The 22,762-nt window shown below is 23.7% G+C and overlaps 1 protein-coding gene across 1 annotated transcript; it reads left to right on the top strand.

Moving 5' to 3' along the window:
* The first annotated feature begins 361 nt into the window (after positions 1-361).
* LOC113556459 (ras-related protein Rab-7L1-like) lies at positions 362-22,646 on the top strand. The gene is made up of 6 exons (XM_026961412.1): positions 362-591; positions 14,859-15,078; positions 17,600-17,797; positions 18,500-18,681; positions 21,734-21,855; positions 21,916-22,646. Exons 2-6 carry the CDS (start codon positions 14,916-14,918, stop codon positions 22,025-22,027), a joined length of 777 nt encoding a protein of 258 aa, XP_026817213.1. The 5' UTR covers positions 362-591; positions 14,859-14,915; the 3' UTR covers positions 22,028-22,646.
* Positions 22,647-22,762: the final 116 nt, after the last annotated feature.

The following is a 22,762-nucleotide window of genomic DNA, read 5'->3' as shown; positions in this document are numbered from 1 at the left end:
TTATTAATTTAAATTAAATAATATTATTTCTTCTGGTTTGGTGGCTCGAGTCCTCGTCAAAGCGTATTTCAGACGGTTTCGGTAGTAAAAGAAGAAAGACACTGTTGCGACAAAAAATTTATCATATTACCGTCTACCTGCGAACTGTTTACTACAGTCGACATTTTTACAATAATGTTTAATAAAATGAGTCGTACCAGCAGGCCACAGCTGCGGCGGCACTCGGCAATCGGCTGCACGGAGCCGTGAGGCGGTATAAGAGCGGTTAAACAACATTCCCTCCATGGCGGCGGCGGCCGTGTAAATGCGATAAACGCGTCGCACTCCCGCCCGCCGACGCATTACCACAATATTATTCAGTTTCGTGCACTCGTGCGTCCCACCAGTTCGTCAACAGCGAGTGTCCGCGCACCGTTCTCCTCGTCGTCGTCGTCGTCGTTGTTGTCGTCTTGTTCACACCGTCCACCTGGTCTTTTGGCGCGCAGTCGTGTTGTACTCTCCATGTGTATTACGTAACGGCGGCGGCGTTATCACACGGTGTGCATTATAATATTATTATTATTATAGTACGGTTGACATGTTTTGATCCGCGTGAGTATTACACATTTCAATATCATATTTTTGTTTTTAATATTATATTGTAACATCATTGTCGTAATACAAAGATGATACACATAGCTGGACATAGATCACTTTTTTGTAATTTATACAAATTTGAATAGGTAGTATTAACACTTGTCGTACCTATAGTATGTACCTAAGTACATCACACATGTTATCATTTTTGTTAAAATTAGGGAATTAAGTATAAGCAATAATTATTCCATACAATTATAAAAAAGTATCTCAAAAGGACACTTTATGATTAGTGATACATTTAGTCACTGTTATAATTTTTTTGGTTTTCCAACCTTGAGATATGGAATGGATATGCCCATATTTTGGCGTATCAACTATTTACTAAACTGATTTGGGTCCCCAGTATTTTTCGTAGAAGAAAGAGTATATTATATTATTATCTATGCTCTACGGAGGTTTTTGTTTTTAGCGTGGAGTATAGGTATATTTTCATTGACCAGAAATTCTTTCATGATACCTGATAATGTCCAATAGTCGGTCTATACTTTTTCAGTTATGAGTAGTTCACAGAATAATATAGATCGTTATTGTCGTGAATACCAATCGAAATGGAATGATAGAGATGAAATAATGTTTTGATAGTTTTTTTTATTTAAATATTTATTTTTGAGTTTGCACTAGAAAAAAATTCAAATTAAATCTGTGGTAATACGCCCAACCTTATTCGGTCTCCTCGTCGAAAATGTTATAATTTATAAAGTATTATTATAGTTGATAAATATAAAGCATAAAAATGGTATGATATAACAATTATAATATTATTTACCATACTTACTTCGACCCATCGCGCATTTTGGAAACCATCTGCACTCTGCAGCCTGCCGGTTTTTACCCGAATAACATCACAATATTATTTATGATGACACTGCGTACCAACTTAAATTCACGCCGCTTGTCAAATAAACAGACAATATTGTATGGATTGTCAAAATAAGTATTTTATGAAAAAAAAATAATTTAATAATAATGTAGGAATAATAACAATAGTTAATAACTTATTGCTATTAAATATTAGATAAGTTCATAATATTTTAGAATATAAGTAGTACTTACGTATAGAATGTACGTTTTATATTAATGTCGTATCTGTTTATCTCGTATTATATTATATAGTATACTTATATACTCTTTAACCTTAGAAGGTGTTCATTGATCATTCCTATTCAATATTAACAATGTGAATAAAGGACTATAAAAAAATAGGTTAATTTGTTTTGTATTTATTAACAGGTGTTACAAGCTAATAATATCATATAAAAAACTACAGCCAAAATAATATATTAATATTAAGATCGACTTAATATACGCTATACGCATGTCTAATTATATTATCTGTAGTCATAGTTATATAGATATATTGCTTATTAGTTATTACTCGTATAATAAGTAACTATTTTCGCAAATTAATCAGACTCGAGTTTAAAATAATAATTCGGTTCTTCTCTTCTTTTTATTTTCAATGTTACTTTTTGATTTTTGAAACGAATTGGTTTTCAAATTCTCAATTGCGTACTGCTCTTCTTCTTTAAAATGGTTTAAGAAAAAAAGAGGGTGATACTGCATTGCTGCAACATAATGTCACAGTGGGTGGACTGTAGATCAGTTCAAGGGATCAAATATTTCCCTTTGTGTAGTTTCGAGGATTCTGCTACACACCTGAAATAATCGGCTATTTCAACGAATTGAAAAAATGTCTATCGATCTTAACATGAAAAATATTTTAAAATTATACGTGGTTGTTATTTAAAACTACTGGTGATTCAGAAATTATTTTTCATATATTTATTGTTGTCATTGCTATGTTTCTATTGGATTGAAGTTTATATAGCATCATAGCGAATATGTTGTTTGACTTATTTATTATATGTATTACCTACATTGGGTTGAGTTGCATTATAAAACGTACAATGCACCAAATTTGCGTTCAGCAGAACCAATGTTATGTTGCTTACTTTAATTAATATTTGAGCGAATTAACGTAATATAAAAATTAAATGTAGGAACATTTTCTGTTTATACGTTGGTTTTATACGAAATTTCAATTTTTAAGTTATGACTATGTAAAATGAACAATTTCAAAATCCTTATAGCTTGTTTAAAAGTTAAAATATCTTAAAGAACCAACATAAAACACAAATAGGTACTGTTTTAACGTCGGATTTAAAGTTAATTCTCTGTAATATTAAAGCCAATGGCACTTAATTGGTTCGACTGAATATAAAATTGCTGTTTATAATTCTATAAGGTGTTAACACTTTTAGTGTTGGATTCCCATTAATACACTTACCTACATACAAATAACATATTATTAAATTAATATATTTACAAGAATTACGATTTTTTAATGTGACAAGATTAGGTTATAAATCATATCAAACAAAATTAAATATTTAATACCTATCCAAAATTTGTGAAACAATATAATTAAATCGTTAATCATGAGTACCATATATTTAAGTATAGTCTATTAGTTTAGATATTTTTATATAATTATCACTATGACCTACGTGTTTTAATAACTTTGTATAAATAATAAAATATGAAACCATGGAAATACCTTTATTATTATGATTAATCATATTTTGCAAATAAAATAAATTCTATTTCAATTGTATTATATAATAAATCCAACATTGAAAATATATACTTATTGCTACAAGGCATTTCAAATGACTAAGATCAATAAGTAATACAATACAAATTTTACTACCATATTATTAATTTTTATTTTGTTTGACTAGTATTATAATTTATAGCCGTATAGGTCTATCGTCTATATAATACTGACCTATACAATAACGAGAATTTTAATTTATTCCTTGTCACAATACCTACGAGTTTTAATTAGTAAATTGATAAAAGTGATCATGTTTCATATTTTAGTGAAATAGACTTTTTTTTAAGTTTTAAATATTTGTTTCAAATAATTATGTGTAGACAATTCTTTCGTATTTACCTGTCGAGAAATTAAAAAAAACAGTGAGAAATTCGTTATGTTGTATAATATAAGTTTACGCTATAATTGAGCAGATAAAAGTGTTTAATTTGAATTCAAGGATTAATTTAGGAATAAATTACCTACATAGATATTATTACTAAAATTGGCAATTTATTTTTCTATTTGTAACAATAGATTGAATTTGAACTAATTTTTATTTTTAAAAATATCATTGTATATATTATACTAGGTACCTATTATATAATTATTGTGATATTAGGTATAATATGATATAATGTTGTGACTAACTTATAGGTGGGTTCAACCATTATAAGTCAATATTGATGTATAAATAAGTACATGACATAAATAGCTTGAAATTAATATAAATAATTTAAAATATAAAATCGTGCGTATAAAAAATAATAATTTATATAGGTGAAAAGTTTCAAGTCTTTTACAATAAATATTAAATTCTTTGAATAACAATCGTTATTTTTCGTTTAAATTTCAAATTTTAATCTAATTCTCAAATTAATTACACATTAAAAAAAAATGTGTGAATTTATATTTTTTAATTATTATTATTATAACTTATTAATAGGAACCTTTATTACATTTTCAAACTTTTTCACCAAAACATCGATCTAGGATCAGCCTATATCAATATATCATTAAATATAATTCATGATATATTATTTGATAAAACTATTAATTAATTAATTTTGCTATTAGTATTGCAATAGGTTGATTTAATTTTTGCTGATAATAATGCATTTATCTTATTATTAGTATTTAATTATAATAATAATATATATTATATTTATACCATTTTATATAATTTTTATTAACTTTTAGATCAAAACCACCTTACTTTAAGACAGAGTTTTTAAATATGTTTTTTGTTCATGGTATACATAGGTAATAAATATAAATTAATCTGCATAATTCGAAAATTGCATTGCTTATGTATATCATGAATCATAAATATATGTAAAAGTTATAAGTGACTACGAATAGAGTTTTTTGAATTATAATAGAATAATTAACATCGTTATTATCGTTAATGTACACAATTTTGTCCAAATTTTAACTGCAATATTTATTTTATTAAAGGTTCCTAATTGTATTTGCATATTATTTTGATTTTTTAGTTAAAATTACAGTATGAACTAATTATAGAGAACAACGTATTAAATTTTCAAACTTAAGCTATACAATTTAAAGATTTATAAATTGTGAACTACAAAATTATCTCCAAAATGTTGTGATTTTAACAAATTTTGAACTTTAAATGCTTATAAAGAAAAACTGTGCCTATAATTATATCTTAATATTTTTAAATTGTCGTTATACCAATTTATTCTTATTAAATTCAAGTTTTTTGGCATACAAAAAAATTTTAATTTGTTTTGAATTACAATAAAAAAAACAAAAATCTTTCGAATAGAAAAAGTTATTACACGGAAGAACATCTATTTAAGTACAAATTTGAACTTTAAACAGTCATAAGAATTTAATATAAATTTCCGTTAAACATTTTAATTTTGTTGTATGTAGGAAAACTTATGAGGAATCTTGTATTAAATTTTTAAAGCTTAGGTATAAAAAGAAATGTTTCATAAATTTTTAACTACAAAGTAATTTATACATTTTCGAGATTTTGATTAATTTTGTCAAAATTCTAACTTTAAATGCTTTTTGTAAACAATTATTGTGGTTCTATTTTCTGTCTCAAAAAGTAATGATAGACAAGAAAAAAACAAACATTATTCTAAAATCAATACATTTAATACTATGCTCAAAATCTAAAAATCGAAAATAAGTAAAATAAGTAGCTTAAAATTATATATTCTGAGAAATTCATTCTGATTATATAATAATAATATAGGTTAGTGAAATTAAATACCAAAAATTAAAAATTAAAAATTATTCTTTAGTTAAAAATGTATAATTTTTTTTTCTGAATTGACAAATATCGTCAAAATTCTAACACTAAATGTTTATAGAACAGTATTATACATGTATTTAATTAAAATAAGTGCCGTTTATAAAGTTAGTTTTTTCATTTTCAAGTTATTTGTCTCAACTTCAACAATTTTATCAACATAACATAATAAACTAAAAAGAAAGAAAATTTTTAACGTCTATACGTATAAATCAAATACTAAGTATTCAAAAACAGATAAAATATTTTAAAATTACATATATCATGGATAATAAAGTTTTTTTTTTTTATTATTTATGTTAAGTATAGAAAGTGATATCATAAATATTTGGTGAAAGTTATAGTTACCTCTAACTAAGTTGAAAATTAACACTGAAACAAATATATAATTGCAATTGGATATTGTTTAACCATGTATTTAATGATCAATTAATTACTAAAAAAAAAAGAAAGGTAGATAACCTCACAATAGGTATCGAGTGTACCTCATTATTTAGGAGTAAGTCACTATAAATATAATACGTGTGTGTAAAATTTGAAATCAATAAAAAATCATATCAAGTACATACGAAAATTGATTACGAGGAAAGTACAATTCGTTTAAATATCTAATTTGTTACAAAATTAAACTTAAAAAATAAAATTATTACTATATATTTTTTGGCGGGAGAGGGGTCCTAAGTAAAAAAATATCCATTACTTTTTCTGAAAACTTTCTCTTAAAAACAAAACAAAGAATTAAGTAAAAGCAAGTATTGTTACGCCAGTTTTCGACAAAATTGATTTGTTTACTTTGTTATAATTCAAAAACAAACGAATAACCGTAGAAACAAGTATTTGTATAACTATTTCCTATATTATGTAGTAACATTTTCAAAACATTTTGACTTATTTAAAGAGAAAATTTGAATTTTCTATATTTTTTATATTGTTATAAATCAAAAACATTATTCATGGGGGCTTAGACTTTTTACGTAGGTATATTATATTATTATTTTATTATAATTATAAATTTAAATATACGCAATAACTTTTTTTTTTATTTATTGATTTTTAGTCATTATTTATTGATGCAATGTATGAATGAATCTATTTTTAGTGTTTTACGGTATTTACAAGGATTTATTACATTTTGAGTTATAAAAGTTGTAATAATGCAATATTTTCGGAAAACATTTTATTAACCTACTATAATATTAAAAATAAATTTAATGACTTTAGTAGTTATATCAAAAAAACTTATTTAATATGCATAGTGGTATAATCTGCAGACTATCTACGCTTAGAATCTTTTTTTGCATATAAATATATAGTATACCATCATTGAATTAAAATAAAAGACGTGTGACTCACTCAACATTTAATGTACCAGCAAAAGAGCGAGCGGTACCCTCTTACCTAATGGCTACCTTTTTTAATTGTTATAGTAACAACAAAAATTACTATAAAATTTTACATAGCCAAAATCTTTTTAATTTGAACTTCAATTGCTCATAAACAATGATTGTCATTTTCAGGTAAACTTTTTATTTAAGTTATAAATAGAAGAGTTAATGAGAAATATTTTGTTAAATTTTCAAATTTAAGGTGTAATAGAAATTGTTTATGCATTTCTTACTGAAAAATAATTTGTATACATTTTCTCGACTTAAAGAACTATTTAAATTGTATTTCTGTCTCAATAAATGATGGCAGACAAAAAACGCACATTTTTATATCAATCTTTATCACTCCGCTTAGAATCTAAAATTTTTAATTTTTTTTTTTTTTATCATAATAAGAAATACATTTTATACAACAAGCAGTATTGTGAGATAAGAATAAATAAATTATAGGGGTTATGTGATTAATGAGCCATCTAATGATATATTTATCCTGGGATTGATACGTTAGAGGATTAAGTTAGGAGATCACGATACTATTTTCTTTTAAGTTTACGGCTAGAATTTCCAGGAAGTTAAGTGAAGTGTAAGCTTTATCAATAGATTTTGGTGGTTTTCTAATTTAGTAATAAAACGTTTATAAAAGATTGCTCTTTTTTCCTTAATTGCTTTAAAGCCAAACTCTTGGTGGAAGGATATATAGGTAAAAGAGATAAAAGGTGAAGCATTTGCAATCTTGTGAAATCCGATATTTTGGAATGCTTGTATTTTTTTAAATTTTATTTCTTAGCTGAATCCCAACTATATAATCCCATAATGGCATAATACGTTCATTTTGGGTGATAACTATAAATAAAAATAAGTTCATTTTACAAAGTTTAGTTTTTTAACATATATTACATTATTAATTTGTATTTAACATATTAGGATGTCATACCTATTTTTTTTAAATAAATACATGTATATTATTATATATTTGTATTATGTATGTACTAAAATTCATAGGGTCAGACTTAAGTTTAAAATTTAGATTTTATATATATTAGGTTTAAAATATAATCGATAGATACTTACTTTATATACCTTTAATGTATATAATGTAATTAGAAACTTATCGTTTTAATATACCTTCAATATTTGATATTGTTATATAATTAGATGGACTTGTTTAAAATATAATTCATTAAATTAAATAGTGATTAATAATAATATCTAAGTAGAAAATATATATTATATCATAACTGATAAGTTTTAACCTATCATAGTCTGTATACTCTTTATAACTTTAAAATATTACGAACGACTATATGTTCTATATTAATTAACAAAATCAACGTAATTAAAAAAATTAGCATTTATACATTTTGTAGCATTTATTTTTTCGTTTTATTTATGATAAACTTTTGACTTCACGAAAAAATATATTATATATATATTTATATCCACAGAATTTGTGTAAATTACAAAGTTACTGAAGAGTGTTTTTATACTGTACGTTTGTATATCTTGTGCAGTAGTCGTATTTACTAAAATAAACGCTTAACATTGTATTTTTTTTTTTTTTTAGTGATTATTTCGCTTCAATATCAAAGGTTATTAATCTGCTGAGTACTACTTTTTATTTATTTTTTAGTTACTATAAAAGTTTGTATTATTCTGTTGGTTATGAACATTTTAATATTTTGTTTGTTGCTTCAGTTTGCAATCTTAGAATTTCAGAAAGATGATTTGGTAAATTGTTTTTTCTTACGGTTTCATAACGTTGACATTTTGTTAAAAATATGTATTATATAGTGAGCGGAGTTTCAAGATAACGTGCATGTGCTAAATAAATTATGGCTTAAAATATAGATATCGATATTTAAAATTAGTATATTTTAATTCCTATAGTTAAACATTAATATTTAACATTAATTAAAGTTGTTTATTTTGATCGCTAATGATAATTAAAATTTAAAATAATAAATACTTATTTCATAAATATTAAGGTTTTTAAATATTATTATTATCGTAGAACGGTGAATCGATTTTAGTATATGTAGGTCGAATTGATAACAATCAGTTATCAACATTTCTTTAACTCGTAAATGAGTTCGAAATTTTGTTGATATTTGTAGAGAATAATTAAAAAATAACTTGCATAGGTTTTAATAATATTATTGTATTAACCGTATTCATAAAATATTGATAAATAGTTGTTAGTTAGGTCATCAATAGCATGTATAGTTTGTAGTTATCCGTGTTTATAGAGTATACAACAATAAATTTGATAATCTTCATATAATCATTATTATAGGTACCTATACGGCTATACTCGTATATAGTTATGTATATGGGAAAAGTGTTTGTACTGTATCATTGTTATTATATTGTTGTATGTTCTTGTTATTTTAATTATTTATTATTTATTTTTAATACTTAATACTTAAATACTTAAAAATTAACATATGAAAAATATGTCAAAGCAATATTAATACATATTCGTCATTCGTGTGTATACCAAAATGGAGCTGGACGCTGGTATAGTATTTTAAATTTCGATTTTGGTATCTGGTATTTGTTTATTACTCATATAATAAGGTTTTTTCAGTAATTACCCAGATATGGTATTTTCGGTGAATCTAAAACCACTGATGGGCAAAAATACTCTTTAACCAATACCTACAGTTGTCAGTAATTACTAGTATACCAAAAATACAGCCAATGCTATAGTGTACGATACTACCATATTATATTGATTTTAACAGATGGGCGTAGGTATTAATAAACTATTTTTACGTGCCTTATGACGTTATGTTAAAATATTAGCTTAGTAAGTAGTTATGGAATGTGAGTGATTGGAAAATAATAAATACTTACGTATAGTTTGTAATAAATTTACTAATTATGCGATTAATTAACGAGTTTAAAATACTACTAATAAAAAAAAAAAAATCGAAGTTCCGAATTCCAACAATTTCGTTCATTTATAAAAATGATTTTTAGAATTAGAATTTAAAAACTATAGATTATATTAAATTTTTTTTTCATTAATTCTTCTAAATATTTATTAATTAAATGTTTAAAATATAAAACGTTAAACTTATTCGAACTTATGCAGAAAATTGTTTATATTATTGAAATCAAATGTATTTTATGTACAGCTAATGCTTGTTAAATATGTTTAATGATAATATCACGTATAGATAATTATAGATATTTGTTGAAAAATGGTATATAACAAAAATACGTTGTATATTTACTATTGTTTGTTTATACACCATATTATATAAACACATAATATGACATTATATATGTTAAAGATAACAACTTATACACTGAGACAGAGTATAAAAATATTGTAAACGTATAATGTTTAAATTAATTTTTATTAAGTAGTAAAAAAAACTTGGAATTTCGATAATATGTACAACTGGCTTTCTCGTTTGTATTTTATTCATTTTACTGAAAGTGAACGTTGGTTGGCTATGGGCTATTGAAAATGACATTTATCTATAAGCTATATGGAAGTTGTAAGTATCTTATAATATAATAAAAGTTATAAAATAAGAAATAAGAAATTTAAAACAAAAAGTTTTGTGAATTAGCAAATGACAAAAAAACAGTAGTCTGATATTCAATGACGTATGACGTGAAAATTATACTCCTTATATTGCAGTGATTATGTTTCTAATATTTGTTATAGGTACCTACATTTAAAATAAAATGTAAATATTTTATTTTTCTTATTAGTTATTATTCTTTATTTTTTATTTTATTTGTTTTTATTTTTGGTTTTCTAAAATGTATTCACTTCTACTTAGAATTTTCCTATGTACAACATGACCTTGAATATTGGTAGAAGGTTGAGTATAGTTAAATTGGCATACTATGATGTTCACATAGTTTTTTATTTGTTGTCTATATTTTAATTAAATAAACATAAACATTTTTCATAAGTTTCCTGTAATAAATATATTTTAACCTTGTTAAGTATAATATAATAATAACCTGTTTTCGACATTTTTATTCCACTAGTGTCATATTATGTACCTATACTGTTAATTTGCATAATATGTATAATTTTAATTACTTGTTTTATGTAGTATATATTTAGTATATATACTTAGGCTCACGGGGTCTATTATATTTTGTTTTAAAAATTTCAGTTATTTGTACTTATAGTATTTTCCTTAAATAACTTAAAAATATATTAACTTCATATTATATGTAGTTGAAAAAAGCAATATCAAAATATTACATAAATCGTTAATTTTTAAAAATATGAATTAATTTAAACATTGATAAATGATAAATTACTGCAACTTATAGTTGATACAATTTATTATGAGTCATTGTATTAAACAAATTATTCCGAGGGCATTCCACTATGAAAACCTGACTTGCTAAGATTTTTCCAACAATTTTCCAACTTTATCTATATTAGTAGATATCACAATTACTTAACTATTCTTGAACACCAAACGATTTACCAATTATAACAAACGCATTTGTTGATTGGATTATATTATAATAGTGTATATACTATATACCATATAACCTATATATAATTATACATTCATCAAGTATATTTTAATATTTCTATTTTCTACAGTTTGAATTAGATAAAAAAAAAAAAAATGTAAAACACCGATAATTTATTTGATGTATGTACAGTGTACACGATGATTTTCGTTGTAATGAATGTTAAAAAAATAATAATTTCAAATAGCAAATAATCTTATTGAAAATATAATTATTATTTAATCTTAATGGTTCCAATATTCATTACTAATAACTGCATGTTAATAAGCTAAAAACATATGTAAATTTAACCAAATTCAACTCATTAAAATTAAATGTTAACATACATAGAAATTAATAATATTTGATAAAATATAAATAATTAAAAAAATATGTATTTTATAGTTTTGGATGTATTGTATATTGAATAAGCGATTTCCAGCATTCGAAGTAAAATTTGTATGGTATTACAATATCAAAAACATAAAATATACTATTGTTTGTTGATTTTATGAGATTAGAAAAATGTATAAATCACAATGACTATTGACTAATTAATCGTTTAATTATTTATACTTTCCATGTTTTTATTTTAAATTTCGTAATTATGTAAATTTAGATAATTAAGAATGCCTATTGCCAATCACCTATAAGTAATGAGTATACGATTATGAATTTCCTAACCACGGTTTTGAATAATATGTTACATAACCAATTTCTATATTATTTTTTTGCTGTAAACATGTTTATTGGCAAAATACTCTAATGTTAGATAATCTAATGGATTCCATGTTATTATAATTCTATAGAGTATTATAGAGCCAAATCATATATATAGTAAAGTGAATTATTATTGAAATTTAAAATATAAAATAACAAAACAAAATAATACCAATTTAATATTTTAACAAAATTAGTTAATTTATATAGTTAACATTTATTTATTACAAATAAAATAAAAACTATCCTGTGATATTTTTTCTTAAGTTTCATCCTTTGTAGCAAATTGCAGCTTAAGTAAATGATTATCAAAAAAAAATTAAAAATGTAAGCGTCTATCACGGTTGCATATTCAATCGGTGCAATAAAAAAAGCCAGTGAGATGACAGTAAACTATAATAATTAATAACTAATAGTTTACTAGTCTATGAAGTATAAACATGAGTAATATAATTATTAAAAAAAGTAAAAACCAAATTATACAATACAGTCAATATTGTTTTTATTAATTTATCGTAGTGTGTGACATACAAATGTACCGATGTCTTAATATTGAGTTTTTATTCCTGGGTTTACACCAAATAATTATTGACGTAAGTTATAAATTTATAATTCTACTTTTACATTTCTAACATTGTTAATGCACGCGTGATATAATTTTTATTTTATATTAGTTCAAAAATTCAAAATTTAAATTAGAAATATACTAAACGGAAGCAATACTTTATCCACGTATAGCGTGTATTGTATATTTATATGCACACACATATACAATTTAAACTAGACTTTAGTTTAGGCACATTCCCCCATATTAAAACGTGTTTCGTAATTGGGGACCCTATTAGAGCATTTTATTATTTAATTATTTTATTTAAAATTAGACAAGCTTGAAAACTTTTTTCTTCTTGAAAGCTAAGGTTATTTCTATAATAAGCGTAGCAACAAAGTTTTTATAGACTTATAATTAACTAAAAAATTTATGATTTTCGTTTAATTTTTTAGGCTATAATATTATTTTATCCATATTAAATGCTCATTTTTCGATCTATTAAAACTAATTTTATCTAGATCTAATTATATATTTATATTAACATTCACCCACTAAACTTTCTTAATCTTTCCTTTCATTCACCACTTGTTACTTAATACTAGATAATATAAGTCAGTTAGACCGGACAGTCATAGACCATCAGTAAAATCTATTCTTACAGATGAATGAATGGCAGTACTAGCGCTTTGGTTTCTGATTATACTGCGTTTAACAGTAACCACTAACCAAGACTTTCTAATTTGCAATTTGAATTAAATTCCATGTTGACATAGTTCTGCAGTAAATTACAGAAATCTCTTTTACACATTTTAATTCTAATTTTGATGAGCTATAATTGCAATATTATACTTGAATTTTTTCTAATAAATTAAAATCTATCTGACAAAAATACATGAGATTAAATCATGGTTTTTTTTTTATTATCATTAATGTTTTATCAAGATGACCACATATGTCCAATAATTTTTGTTTTATTAATAAATTAAAATAAGGGATCATAAAATAGTCTTATAATACTGTATAGATTTTTAGCTTTGGCAGATGATCATTTCTCGGCAAAAAATCCCTATAGAATTGACAAATTGTGCCATTTAATTTTATTCATTTTTCAAAATATCTAGGTACTATATCTAATATCAAACAAGATTTTAATCTGAATCGTTATAGTTGTATTTTATTATTTGCTGATTAAAATAGAAGAATACCGATTTGTGCCCATGGAAGCCTGCGGGAAATTTATTATGGAATGGCATAATAAAATCAAACACTAAAAAGTGCATTAAGAAGTATTTGCATACTATGAAATAAAGGCAAGAAGCACATTAAAAAAAAATCTATACTATAATAAAAATATCAATGAAATGTTATTTAATAAACAATAATAAAACTTAACATTTTCGAAATTATTCAAAATCCCCCCGGAGGGGTGGAATTCCTCGGTCTTGTCACCACACTAAGTGCACGTGTTCATACCAATATGAATCATGAAAGCTGGGTTAGGTATCATTGCTGTTTATTTATATTAAATAAAATTTTTTTTTGTTAATTCTACTTATAATTGCAATCTTAAGTTGTATAAAATATTAACAAATAAGTATGAAAAACGACGTTATCCATTTTGTAGGTAATGTTTTAAAAAAAGTATAGTAGGTACCTATGTAAAATAATAAAAAAAATCAAATGTTCAACATATTGGATATATTACAGTAAATATACAAGAAAACCTGTTCAAACAATACATATATTGGTATTATAAAATCATGTTAAATAAAATGGCATTCAAGTTTTAAAATTTGTTTTCGATAGGTACTTGTTTTTATTATTGCAGTCATAAATGAAATTAATTGAAATTTAAAGAAATAATATGCTAAGTATTGAGTTGACACTTAAAAGTTTAAAATTCTTAATTTATTTTATTGTATAATTTATTCTTTATACATACTAAAATAGAATTTTCGTATGAAATTGATTAAATAATGTGATTAATTAATACACTAATAACATTTATTTTATATGGAGTATAATATATATTGTATATACATATTTATGTTTGCTTAGTTCGTATTTTTTTTTTTATAGAAATTGTACTGTTTAAATTTAAAATTTTTCTGTTTGTAAAAAATAACCTGACTTGATCGAAATTTGCCTTAATGATTATATTTTGTTTTTTTGAAAAAGTGTGCAATAATTACAATTGGACGAAAATCGTTATTTTTGGAAAAAAATTAATATGTTATGTCTTTGCTAAAGACTCAATTCGTAAATGACAACGACACAGATTTAAAAGAAAAAAAATATGATGGGGATGACCATGACAAATTATATCGCAGACCAAATGCACGCTCATCAGTTGAAAAGTATGACATCGGGAATGATATCCGTGATTTTCATCTAAGAGGTATACTTAAAAATATATTGTCATGAATTAATATGTTTACATTTTTAAAATAAATATATACTGAAATTGTTAATGTTTTTAGGTAGTATTATAGGTTTATTAGGTATCTTCTATTTATCTATAAATTTAATAAAATAAGTAGTATATATTTTAATTTTAAGTAAAACAATTTTCACATAGCATGAATCATGTTCATAATTCATTGTAGTATATGAATAACCTATATTTATGTATTACACTGTGATTCTTTTATTGGATATCACTCGTTATTTTAAAATATATCTACGTTTATATATTTTTAAAAATAATTTTTTTTAGAGTATTTTGATACATAAAAATTGAATTTTGGCCCAGTAGTTAATGAGTTATAAATATATAAAATTTAAGTAAGCAGAGCAATAGATTAACATTTTTCGGGGTTACTTTTGCTACTCTGCTTACCTAAACTTTAAGTACTTATAACTCCCAATTATCCAGCTTTCGATTTTTATAGATCAGAATACTTCAAAAATTTTTCTGCTTCAGAATATATTAAATTAAAAACGTAAAATAATGAGTATTATTCGATAAAATCACCCAGTATATATAAAATATATAAGGTAATTATATGTTATATAATTTATAACATTTATAATTGTGTTTTTATGTATTGTAGAACCATCAACATGACAAACCGTTTATTATCCATTCAGAATTTATTGTGTTTTTCGAAGCGATGACCTAATCTATATAAATACATAATTGATTGTAATTTGTAACGCCATCAATCATATTAGGTTTTGATTAGTCTATAGCTGCTGACTTAGATTATACATACTAATAAAATTCTGTATAGAATCGTCGAATTGTATTGATTTTTATTTAAATTTCAAATATTTTATTATTTATAATATTATATCTGTATAATATGTAAATATTCATGTATATAATTCTTTATACATGTAGATTCATTATTATAATGATATCTATTATACATCGCATTAAGTCGCATATTTCGCTAGTTAATAAAATTTAATAATATATATTTATATAAACCATATCTATGATTTTCATACAAAAATAATCAATGTCCACTTAATACTCGAATATAATTTAAAATTTAAATATTCGATCATTCATTCGAATTTATGATTACTTAAAATTAATTTTTATTCATTAATGATTATTTAATATAATATTAGAGATGAATATATTGTTATTAGTAGTTGTAATTTTCTATGAATTAGTTTAATAAATTTAAACATAATTTACCTGTTTATTTATTCATTACGTACTAATCATAAATACAAATTTTAAATATTATTTTACTATTTTAGATCCTTGCTAATTACAATAATTAAGTTAAACTCAATATATTATGCTTCAATGTTAACTGTTAGCTGTATAATATAAAAATAAAATTTCAACTTTTCTTTATACAGCTGAGATAACTTATGGCCGTTGATAAATTTTACTTTAATGTATAATGTTTACCATAAACATATATTAATCATTTTTAACTCGATATTGTATAGGTCCCAGTTTATAACATATATTAATACTAATTAATATTTGTAAAAATATAATGTTGAAATATTATTACTGCATTAAAGTGTCTGCACAATATTATTTTTATTCATATCATAAAAAGCTGAGATAATGAGGTACATATAGTAGGTAATAATTTTTATTTATATAAACACTTTAAAGAACTTATTTCCATTGAGTTTATTCAAATAGTTATGTAAGTTTTAATGTTTAGTGGGTAGAGGAGTATATAGTGCATACGAAGACACAACCGGTGAGGCACTATACATATATCAAACACATAATACCGTTATATATAGGCATTTTCATGGAGTCGCTTGTACGAAAATTCATATTGTATGTCACTAGTCGTTACGCAACACCATCAGAGTGTAAACGATAATTTAAAAAAAAAATAAGTGTTTATCGTGTATACGTAACTTAAAAGTTTATAACACGCGGCCAAGTAATTAAACGTCCTACGCTATTTAATACTGTAGTATGTATATAGGTAATTTATTTATTATAGACTGCACGGGCAAGCACATGTCTGTTAACGTGAGCCTCATTCGATCTCACGTGTATAGCCGTGGTCCCGGATTACAGTTTTTACGAACAACATTCGATTCATGAAATATAAAAAATATTATAATTTATAAAACTGATCCCATTTCGACCTTTAGATGTATACATCATTTGAAAAGATTATTTTCAAGATTTGTGAATTTAAATAACCAAATAGATTACGAGTGTTACTTGGATACATTAAAAATAGTTCCACTTAGTTTTTAGCGTCAATGGTTTTTAAAAATGTTCAATTACATAAATTATTTATACGCTTCCGTAAACATCGCGTTAAAAATTATCTATTTATTTTCCATTGGAATGTATATAAATATAATAACACAGAATAGAAATCACGATAATTGTAAATTCTATTAACGCTTGCAAACAATTTTTACTTGTTGCATACTTGTGTCTCGAAATGTTATTGATTTAATTATTTAAATTTCAGATACCATAATGCCAGAGAAGTTGTTCAAAGTAATCATAATAGGAGACCCGACTGTGGGCAAGACAGCGTTTGTCAAACGATATGTACAAAAATCATATAGCAGAGAGTACAAGGGTACTGTTGGTGTTGATTTCGCATTAAAAATTATCAAAGTTTCCGAAACGGAAACTATTAAATTACAACTATGGGATATAGCAGGTTTGTTGTTAAGTCTTACATAATGTTTAATATAATATAACAAACACTGTACAATATAAATAATAGGGTGTTGTAGATTTGAAGATGATTTCATTTATACTATTTGTTATGTTATAATTATTAGTCAATAGTTACGTAATTATATAGTTACAGCAAATCATATAGGTTCAAATTATAATAACTTAGGAAAAAAATAGAAAATGGAAATGGCAAATATTATTGAATTATTATGTAATACTAGTTGTTCATTACTTGAAAATATTTACAGCACTATAGAGTAGCATAATTTTAGTTTAATAGTTATTTTACTTACTGCAGGTTATTTACATCATGTAATTCGGAGTAATTTTTATAGTAACATACTTCTCACTGAAATAAAAAGCAAATCTACTGTGTTTTTAAAAACTTTCCAAAAATGTAAATGTAATTTTTAGTTTTTTGACATTGTCATACATAATATAGTAATAAACCTATTTTATGTACTGTATATATCGGTAGCGTAAATTTAAAGTTATATCAAAATGCAAAGATAAGCTGTTCTGTAATGAGTATACTAAATAAATTTCAAGTGAAATATATTAAATGCAGGTCAGTCACTCTAACTGTACCTACGTATGGTTATCAAGTTTTTAAGTAAACCTTGAATATAAATGTACTTACCTATTTATGTAAAATCATGACACTGTTTTTTTACATGCTTAGGTCAAGAGAGGTTTACGTGGATGACCCGCGTATACTACAAAGACGCACATGGATGTGTGATTATGTTTGATTTGTCAAATAAGAATTCGTTTTTAAACACGCTAAAGTGGAAAAAAGACGTGGATGCGAAATGCACTCAATTAGACGGTGGTCCCATTCCATGCATGTTGTTGGGAAATAAGGTATTAAAATGATTTTTAAACATCAACATAATATTTTATTATCCTCCAGTCCATATAAAGAGTTTATATAAATATATCACCTAAAAATTTTATCTATGTCATGGTGGTTTTTTATTTTAATACTTAAATTATTCATTTGTGAAAATTCATTATTTTTGTATTTATTTATTTTTTTTTTTAAAGCTATTAAGTATTAATATCAAAAAAATTAAAATGCTACAACATAGATAAAGTTTTTTTCTAATTACATAAAGTGAAAATTTGATAAATCTGTTTTAAGTCTATCCAAATTGTACCCGTAAATTTGTCCCGCGTGAAACCGTTTTCTATCAGATTTTGTTTTAACGTAACCATTATAATTGGTATTGACATAAAATCGCTTTTAAAATGCTTTAAAGTAGTGTTTAAATACATATATTTAAGATTTAAAATTTTGATTCATATCATCTTGAAATTTCATTGAAATGATCTATTTCAAACCCATTTATTTAATGGGTTTAATATAGATAATTTTGTTAACTTGTGTGTCGCGTCCTCTATAGATATACATGGTGATTTTTTAAGCATGCTCACCCCATTATTATGCATATATTCAAATTTTGATTTTTACAACGTTTTTATTAAAAAATTATATTTTTAAATATTTTTTACTCTTATATTTTTTTAAGTTTTTTACATTTTTGAATGATAACATAGTTTTATGTATAAAAATATTCAGAAAAATATTCTGCTTTAGAATATGAAATTACAACTCTGTTGTCATTCAAAAAAGTAAAAAATATTTAAAAATATAATTTTTTAATAAAAACATTGTTTTTTAACAACTTGAAACTATGTAAAAATTAGAATTTGTATTTATACATAATTTAAGTATAAAAATGGGGTAAGCATGTTTAAAAAATCACCTTGTATATTATGTAATAATTCATTTTTTAAATCAATAAACAAACATTTTTTTTACAAACTACCTATATGACTATGAGATAATACCATAAATTAAACTTATTTTTTATAGATGTGATATTTATAATTTGTTTATTTATATTAGAGATGTTTTGAAGTGTAAAGAATGGTATTAGGATTAGTTGAATAGTAATTATCGTCAATTAATTTAGAAATAACATAATTAAATTTTATAACCCAAACAAATAATTTTTTTTCCATGTATGTACCTATTATTTATTGGTAGCGTAATACAGACAAAAAAAAATAACTGTTAGTATAATAAAACAAATATTTTGTTCGTAATTTCAAACAAATGAAATAGTACATAAATATATTATAAAATATAAATGGATGTTATATTATATATAAAATGTATTATGTGAAACACTAAAATCTGATAGTCGTACGAATTAAATTTTAGAAAAATGTTAATGAGCATAAATATAATATCTAGTAAGTACGTTAGTTATATTACTATTTACTATACGTAATACACTAATTACTAATACATATATGTGACATTGGTACTTGGATATAATTTATACAAAGTAAATAACTATTTATTTTGTATTTTATTTGCGAGAACATAAACAAACAATAAAAAATAATTATGTTATCAATTTCTTTATAGCATATCAATTAAAGTTTAATTTTATCAAAAACATACTTATTTGTCATTTGATAATGAGTAATGACGGATGATGACTTATAACAGTTTATTAAACCGTACCCATATATTTAAATTAATAGTACCGACTACTTTTTTTAAATTTATTTACTTTAAAGTCAACTCCCAGACTTGTATATAGAGTCTATTTGGTTTTTTTAGATATATAAAGATACCTATAATACCTTTAATACGAGTAGGTTGAATATTCCACTTTAATTACAATACAAGACATTTTATTTTAGATCTTAATATTTATACCTATATACTATAATTTTTTTGAACCCCATTTTTTTTATACATAATCCTCCATTTTATAATTTAAAAATTGATTATTTAACGACCCAAATTTTTCTTTATTTTAAATTTTATTACTAAAATAATAGATTATCAAATACATAGAAATATCATAAATTATATAGTAATATTATTGTCAAGTTGATTTAAGCAGAAGTCATAATTTATACTATTAATAGATACATATTATAAAATTAAAAAACATTTTATTTACCAAATAATTAAAAATGCTCAAGATTTAAATAAATAAAATAATTAAATACCCGTGTATACAAATATTTTAAAACAATAAGATGTAATAAACTCTACTTCAATTTTTATTCTAGGTGATCATAGTTATATTTTTTTAGATGAATCCAATTTAAATCTCTAATAATATGATATTATTTTTGTTGATATATATAAGTATATATAAAAAATCTCCATGATTTAAATCATAATTTGTTAATTATCGTTTAATATTTATCAAGTATATCATTTCGTTTAATATAATATTTTTATTGATAAATTGTTAAAATAAGAACCTAACTATTTTTTTCTCTTTTCATTTATGGCTTCAATAGTCAATATAGGTTTTACTTTCACATTAAAAATAATATTATGAATACCTTACGTAAATAAATTAAAAATAAATAAATAAAATAATTTAGTAATTTAATCTATTTTATTCATTATGTATATAATAAGACAGTATTAGTATAGTATTAGATAAAGGTACCTATCCATTTTCACTTGGTATGGTTGAAGAACCCGTTGAATATCTGTATAGTATTATAATTGCTTTATATATTTTTTTTTGGTTACATTAAAATTTCAAATTTAGTATATATATATATATATATATATATATGTAATATTTGATTACAATATATTAATATCACGGGAGAAGAACATGTTTGCAGACTTAAAATATTTAACGTATTTATAATTTATACAATCATTGAATCATACCTTAATCTAATATCTAAGTAGGTACTTAAATTCAGTTCCTCTTCGTGCGTTTGTATTTTAGAATAATGATTTAATGTGTTTGGAAATATTAAAATGTTTACTGTTATGTTTAGGTACACACACTCACATATATATATTTAAGACTGTAACATATGTACTGATAATGAAATATTATATTTTTTATTGTTTCAGTGCGATTTGCCTCAACGTCAAATCGATCAATTGGATATCGAAGCGTTCTATAAAGAAAACAATTTTATCGGCTGGACAGAAACTTCGGCTAAAGACGGACTGATGGTTAACGATTCTATGCAGTAAGTTTATTTTTCAACCCCCTCTTCCAAAATTCTGACTAAAATAAACATGGTTTTTAGGTTTTTAATCAACTCGATGTTGGGACAATACAACGACGAAACTGATCAACCGGAACTCGTAAAACTCTCCGGTCCTAATGCGGAGAATAAGAAATCGTGTTCATTTTGTTAGCCAACGATCAATATTTTAAACGTTAAGTATATGTTTATACTGTATCGTCTTTAAGCATCGTTATGTACATTCGTCATTCATCGCTAATTTCAACGAATAATTAAAATACGATATTTTCGTTGAAATTATATAATATTAAGTATATCTATGTGTTTTAATTAATTTTAAGCTTCAAGACATTTAGGTCTAATCTATTTGGCTGTTATTAGCACCAATAAGATACTATTGTAACAATACAATATTATGTATTATTTTTAAATTTCATTAATATATGATACCTATTTCTGTTTTTGTCAGTTATGATTTAAACAGTTTAAACTATCAGATGGGCCATCGTGCTTTCATGTTTTCTAATGTCAACTGTATACAATAACTGAAAAACACCGTAGATTTCATGTTTCATAATATTTTTCATTCGTAACGATATTGGTTATTACTATTTTTATACGATTAATCTGTATCATAATATAAACGAGTGAATGAATTTTAAAAATTTAGAAATCTAGAATTTAAAAATGTGTGTTTTAAATTTATATGTTAATGCTACATTATATTATTTTTTTTTTATAAAATTACCATGTTGAATTATACTTTGAATAAACAATACGATTTTCCAATATGACTATTAATTATTGTATATTTATATACTCTATAGTTCAATTTAGCTATCAAATTATCATGTAGATATCACAATCTATTTTAAAATACTATTTATTTCTGCAGTATTATAAAATA

This window comes from Rhopalosiphum maidis, chromosome 3 (genome assembly GCF_003676215.2).
Source record: "Rhopalosiphum maidis isolate BTI-1 chromosome 3, ASM367621v3, whole genome shotgun sequence".
NCBI lineage: Eukaryota > Metazoa > Arthropoda > Insecta > Hemiptera > Aphididae > Rhopalosiphum > Rhopalosiphum maidis.
This window is presented reverse-complemented; position numbering and strand designations above follow the sequence as displayed.

Excerpts from the sequence above, each read along its gene's own strand:
- LOC113556459 (XM_026961412.1), top strand. The coding sequence starts at position 14,916 with ATGTCTTTGCTAAAGACTCAATTCGTAAATGACAACGACACAGATTTA. Across the intron at positions 15,079-17,599 it reads CCGTGATTTTCATCTAAGAG|ATACCATAATGCCAGAGAAG; the intron begins GTATACTTAAAA and ends TTTAAATTTCAG. Across the intron at positions 18,682-21,733 it reads GCATGTTGTTGGGAAATAAG|TGCGATTTGCCTCAACGTCA; the intron begins GTATTAAAATGA and ends TTATTGTTTCAG.